General features: G+C 33.3%; 1 protein-coding gene across 1 annotated transcript; it reads right to left on the reverse strand.

Annotated features, from left to right (window-relative positions):
- Positions 1 to 659: 659 nt before the first annotated feature.
- On the reverse strand, positions 660 to 2,685 carry LOC100252859 (probable carotenoid cleavage dioxygenase 4, chloroplastic). Its single transcript, NM_001405812.1, has one exon. It carries the CDS (start codon positions 2,626 to 2,628, stop codon positions 859 to 861), a length of 1,770 nt encoding a protein of 589 aa, NP_001392741.1. The 5' UTR covers positions 2,629 to 2,685; the 3' UTR covers positions 660 to 858.
- Positions 2,686 to 6,865: the final 4,180 nt, after the last annotated feature.

A 6,865-nucleotide genomic window follows, 5' to 3' on the forward strand; every position in this document is an offset into this window, starting at 1 on the left:
CGAGGGAGCCTTCTCTTGCATTTCTTGTAGATCCATAAAAATTTAATTTTATCCGAGAATGTAATATTTGAACATAATAGTTGCTTTTTCAATAATAAAATAAGAAGTAATGAAAATAAAATTGAATTTCCTATGGTTTGTACGGCACCGACTACAAGATTTTTAAGCTTTCTATGCTCAAATTATTAACCATGTCAAATGTTTGCTACGACTAGACCACTCGGGCAAGAGCACGGCTGGCTCCCTGGTAAGATGAAGGGGATGAAGGGTCTTCCCCAGAAGGAGAGATTAGTATTGGAAGGTGAAGATGAAGGGCGGGCTGAAATAAAGTAAAAACCATTCATTGGGGTAAAGAAATACAAGAAATCCGCCGGAATAGCTAATGACATGGATAGTACTGACAGAAAAGCACGTTTTATGTACGTACACTATATGATAATTTAGAGAGTTGATTAAAGAAGAAGACTTCTTTAACCTCCTTTATTTTTGTGGATATTATTTGTATTGGGTATGCGGAAGTTTTGTTTGATATGTGGGAATCCTTGATACCAATTTGCTGAGGTAATAAGGTTGATAGCAAAACACAAGGTATCAACTTGTTAAGGTAATAAGGTTGGCAGAGAAACACACAATTACAAGAATGGTAAAATTTGAGGAGAATTAAAACTTCACTGCATTTCATTCCTCTTTCTTATTCAAGCCTTACATAATCTGAAGTATTCACGCTAAACAAAATAGAAACTCCTAATAAGATAAGATAAAATAAAACATTCTTCCTTGATTTTTTTTTAAAACTAAATCTAATCCTAATAATTACAAATTTCCTAATTCGAGCTTGCTTTCCAACAATTTGGTGTTTCAGTCCATTTTGAGATCACACCCTTTAACAAACAATCCATGGAAGCCATAAGGCACCCTTGTGGGCAGCTTCACAGCGGCCACAATATCAAGGTCAGGAGACTGGGCATCCATCACTATGAACCTTGATTTCCCGCTTTGCTCATCGTGTACATACGACAACACATACCCATCATCCTCCTCTGCCTCTGGATTGTCCGGCTCCTTTGCCACAAAGAATGGTTCGCCCCCGTAGCACCCAGGCTCGTACATTCTCTTAGCCACTATACACTCCTGGCGCCGATCACTTCGTGATACGTCCAGCTTCACAATTCCTGATATTTTGGGCAAAGGATCACCTACTGCTGAGTATACATATCTGTTCTTCTTCCCCAAGTACCCTGGGTTTATCACCGCAAATTCCAGATTCCACTGTGATAGCCGATGCCTCGTCACTGTCCCCGTTTTCAGATCTATCCTCACTTTCTCTAAAGACCCATGGACCAAATCCATCCTCTCCAAGGCATGTTCTATTGGTAGTATGTTTGGTGCCACCATCACAATGGCATCGCCATCCTCCTCGTCCCAGGCGTTAATAGCGTGTATTATGTTGAAACCTGGCACGTCGATCCACCTCATCTCGGACTCGTCTTTTGCATAACGAGGGATGATTCCAACTCTTGGTACTTTGGTGGGATCTGTACCCACTGGCGATCCTCCTCTGATGATCATTTTCACCGGGTTCATCCACATCTGGATATCTGGAAATATGGCGTACCTGTTGGTGATTGCAAAATCATGGAAGAAAGATGGACAAGACAAGGAGAAAATTGGGACGTCCGGTTGTTTCTTTCCCTGGGCATCGAACCGGAAGTAGGTTAGGAATGGACGCACAGGGCTGTATCGAAAAGCAAATGCCTCTCCGGTGCTGGGATCAATCTTGGGGTGCGCGGTCATGCTCATGGAGAGTTTCCCATCAAAATCGTAGCGGCCCAGAGTTTTGATATCCCCATCAGGCGTCAATCGAACGGCATAAGGGAGATCAGACTCAGCTAGTGCGTAGAGATGGCCACAGAAGAAAGCTACGCTGGTGTTGGCGAGACCAACCCCGTTGACGGGATCAAACTGGCCAGTTAGAAGTCTGGCGATGGCAACTGCGCTGCGTGCGAAGCTGCGGTAGCTTGAGAAAAGGTTAGGAATAACGGGAGAGCCAGCACGTTTCTCGATGATGTATTTGTAAGTCTTAACGTAACGGCTGCAGAAGATGGGTCGGCCATGGGATATTCGGATGGAGTGAAGCATGCCATCACCATCAAAGAGATGGTGAGGGCCACGTGGGTAGAACTGGGGGTTGGGGCCATTGCGGATGTAAGCGCCATCGAGGCAGGGAGGGAGTGAGCCCTCTATCACCTCACACTCGGTAGGGGGGAGCTCGTCAACGGGAGCGAAGTTACCAGAGAGCACATGCTTTGGGTCTATGGAGGGTGGGAGTGGAGGGCCTATGAAGTTGTTGATGAAATCGTCCAATCCATTAAAGATGGTAACCAGAAGGGACGGGACTGGTCGTTTCTTCGCTGTAATCACCGTCGTTGGTATCTCTGGGAATTGGGAAGTTGTAGGGGTTGCATAAAAGGTGGAGTGGAGTTTATCTTCAACATTTCTGATGGCAGAGATGTGAAGGAAGGGAGGATAAGGAGAAGATGATGGTCTAGTAGTCGTCAAGGAAGGAGAGACGAGGGGCTTTGGGTGGGGTAATGTTGAGGAGAGGAAAGGGCAAAACAAAGGGTTCATTTCCTTGCCTTCCACTCTGCCTCTCGGAATGCCCCAGTAAGCGCGAGGACGCACTTGAGCTGACTCTTCCTACCACCGAGCCCTTCACGTGTTTTATAATGACTGAAAGAACGCCCCTTCTTTTTTTTTTTTTCTTTTTCTTTTTTCTTTTAACTTCAATACAAATGGTAAAGTCTAGCAAGTCATGTCCCAATCGTGCGAAGAATATATGGGCCGTTTGTTCATCTTCCCTTAAATTTGTTTTTAAAAATTATTTTTAAATTTAAAAAGAAAAAACAATTTTATAGTATTCTTATTTTGTTTGGAAGGTTGTTTTTAAAAATAAAAAACACAAAAAATTATTTGGATAAGTTGTTTTAGATTTTTTTTTTTTTTTGTTTTATTGTTATAAAAATATTATAAATTCAATTTATTTAATATAAATTAAATTTAATTCAAATTTTATTTATAAAAAAAATTTAAAATTATAAATAAATTGAAAAATAAATAGTTTTAGTAAAGCGTGAATAATAATATTATAATAAAATCATAAATTATATTTTTTTTTAATAAAAAACATTATTTTAGCATATGTTAAAAACATAAGGATATTAACAACTTCATAAATATTTATTTGGTTAAAAATAAATAATAATAATTTAAAATAATAATTTTTAACAATATTTTATTTAAAATGAATAATGAATAAAGTTTAATTTTTTTAATATGTAAATGAGTCAAAAATTTCATTTTATGAACAAATTTAATATTGAATTACGAACATAATATTCTAGAATAAAAATTTTTTAAATTCATTAAAGAATTTAAATTATTAGTTATGCCCTACTTAATTAATAATTATTTATTTAAATTTTAATAAATATTTGTGTGTATAAGGGAAACAATAAAGTCGTGACTTATAAGATATTAGTTTTAATCTCTTATATTTTTTTAATGATTAGATCTATTTTTTGAATTTCAAATTATTTTTAAAAATTGTTAAACTCGTGAATAAATTTAATATAAAGTGTCATTTAATTTGAAATATATTTTTATAGTTAATTTATAAAATTTATACAAAGTGTCATTTGAAGTTCATTTAAAGAGAAACAATAAAATCATTTTAAATTAATTTTTGTTCATTAATTTCTAGTATTGATTGGATTATTATTTAAGTTTTAAATTATTCTTAAAAATTACTAAACTCGTTAATGAATTCAACACATTAAGTCTTGTTTAATTTAAAATTCATTTGCCTAGTAAAAAACAAATTAGAAAATAAGGATTCTATATCTAAGACAAATTATAAAGTCATTTTAAACCATTTTTTTTCATTACTTTATGGTATTAATTGGTTCACCATTTAAATTTTAAATTATATTTAAAATTTACTAAATTCATTAATGAATCCAACGTATTAAGTCTTGTTTAATTTGGATTTCATCTACCTAGTAAAAAAAATCATAAAATAATTGTGGACCCCGTATTTTAGCACGATGTGTTCCCATTCGATGGCACAACTCATTTTTTATTTAATTGGTGAAAAATATGATTTTTATAAAAGATTTGGAATCGCCACTTATTTTTGTTTTATTTTTAAGGGAAGACAAAATAAGAAAGAAAACCCTAAGTGTGACTCCTTATTTGGAAAAGACAGTTTGTGAAAAACCAAAGTCGGGTTCGGGTGTCAAGTTACTTATCAGAAAGGTACGACGAATGATCGAAGCACCCCTCTAAGTCCCTAAAAACGAGTCTCTACTAAATAAGGTGAGACAAACATGACAATTAACTAGGAAATCAATGGATACCAATGAAATGATCAAATAATAAAATGAATTATGCATAAAAATAAGCAAAATGGGAGTGAGATCGTACCTTAGTACCATGTAATAGTGCGCTATCATGGAAATAAGGTTAGCTCAAGTATAAAATTATCACATGCATATCAAAGAGCAAGACAAAAATCAAACAATATTCATTAAGCATAACAGTTGACAATCAGAAGAGAAAACTCATATGTAGGGCCCCCACCAAAGGCCAATTGATTTTACATAAATTAATCCCACAAATTCCATTGTTTTGGAATTATGAAAATTGTCTTCATGCTTATTAAAAATCAAGGAAAACAAAAAATTGTTTTAAAATCAAAGAAAATTTGTGAAAGTGCTTACCTAGAAAAAAAGGTAGCAAGTTTATTTAAAAACGATATTTTTAGTGACTTAAAACTTTAATGAAAGATGAAAAGTGGTAGAATTAAAAAAATATTTGAAAACTTGAGTGAAATTAAAATTATTTGAAAGAAAACTAGAGTTTTGAAATGTATTTAAAAATTGAAATCTCAAAAATTATTTGAAAATTGGAGTTTTGAAAATTAAATTTAAGAATTGGAATTTTGGAAATTAAATTTGAAGGAAATTGGAATTTTGAAAATTAATTGAAAATTGGAGTTTTGAAAATTAAATTTAAGAATTGGAGTTTTGGATATTAAATTTGAAAGAAATGAGAATTTTGAAAATCATTTGAGAATTGGAATTTTGAAAATTAAATTTAAGAATTGGAGTTTTGGAAATTAAATTTGAAAGAAATTGGACTTTTTAAAATCATTTGAGAATTGGAATTTTGAAAATTAAATTTAAAAATTGGAGTTTTGGAAATTAAATTTGAAAGAAACTAGACTTTTTAAAATCATTTAAGAATTGGAATTTTGAAAATTAAATTTAAGAATTGGAGTTTTGGATATTGGAAATTGAATTTGGAAATCGGGATTTTGAAGAATTACTTAATGATGGAATTTTCAAAATAAATAAATGAAATAATAATAATAACGAAAATAATAATGATTAAATAAATAAATGTGAAAATTGGAATTCTGGAAATTGGAAATTAAATTTGGAAATCGGAATTTTGAAGAATTACTTAAAGATTGAATTTTAAAAATAAATAAATAAAATAATAATAATAATAATGAAAATGATAATGATTAAATAAATAAATGTGGAAATTGGAATTCCGAAAATTAGAAATTAAATTTGGAAATCAGAATTTTGAAGAATTACTTAATGATGGAATTTTAAAAATAAATAAATGAAATAATAATAATAACGAAAATAATAATGATTAAATAAATAAATGTGGAAATTGGAATTATGAAAATTGGAGATTGAATTTGGAAATTGAAATTTTGAAGAAATATTTAAATGGTTATACGACAAACTAGAAACACACAAGTATAGTTAGACATCAAAGCTAAGCAAAAAGAAATAATAAAAAAATAAATAAAAATAAAAATAAAAACGTTAGTCCAAAGAAATGTTTATTTGGCATGCACATGGCATTGGTACTTTCTAACAAATTAATTAGTCTCTCCCATGTTGTCACTATCAGTAGCTATGGGCGTGCCCCTTAAAAATTGAATAGCCTTTGTTTTTTTTTTTTTTTTTTCTTCCACTAACTTCCCTTGGAATTTCAACTTTGAGCATAATAGCAAACTCACCAACAACATGAATTGCAAGAATTTCCCTCATTAAAATTGTCCTTTTATAGATATTACTTTTGGTACATCAAGTTTAACTAGGAAGTTCTAGTGTAAGATTTTTAAAAATATCTTCCACCAACTCACAATGATTCAAAAAATCTGAAATCTCAAATTTAGTGATATCTTCTCTAGTAGATATTTCCTTCATTGCTTTGGTGCCCAATCATCTTCAAACTTTCTTTCTTCCCCAACCTCTAATAAGAATAAACCCGAAAAGCTGATGAGCAATGGCAAGTGTAGTGGTGGTTTTGCCGGTACCGGGCGGCCCATAGAATAGCATGTGCGTGCAGTTTGTGGTCTCAAGAGTGTTGGTAAGCACTCAAACCACCTCGTCCTGGTGAGCTACACCCTTCACTTTCTTCAGACGATATTATTCCACCTATGGCTGACAGCTCTGCAACACTGGTGCCATTTCTCTCTCTCTAAAATCTCTCCCTCTCTCTTCTCTATCCGTGGGTGGCTTGGTGGAGGAGTTGGTGGTGGTGTAGATAGTGGTTTGGTGATGGTTTGATGGTGAAAGGAGCTACTACAATGGGTGAGATAAATGGAGAAGATGGGTATGTGAAGATTTAGAGAGAGAAGCGGGTTTAAAGACGAGCATGGAGGATACGTGGTGTGGGGGAAATGGGTTCGATGGGCAATGGGTTTGTGAAGATGAGAAAGATGGTGAGTGAAGTGGGTATTGGGTATTAAAGAAAAATGAAGGTACGAATGGGAATGGGT

Source organism: Vitis vinifera, chromosome 2, assembly GCF_030704535.1.
Source record: "Vitis vinifera cultivar Pinot Noir 40024 chromosome 2, ASM3070453v1".
In the NCBI taxonomy this organism is placed as follows: domain Eukaryota; kingdom Viridiplantae; phylum Streptophyta; class Magnoliopsida; order Vitales; family Vitaceae; genus Vitis; species Vitis vinifera.

Coding starts and splice junctions, on each gene's coding strand:
- LOC100252859 (NM_001405812.1), bottom strand. CDS start 2,628: ATGAACCCTTTGTTTTGCCCTTTCCTCTCCTCAACATTACCCCACCCA.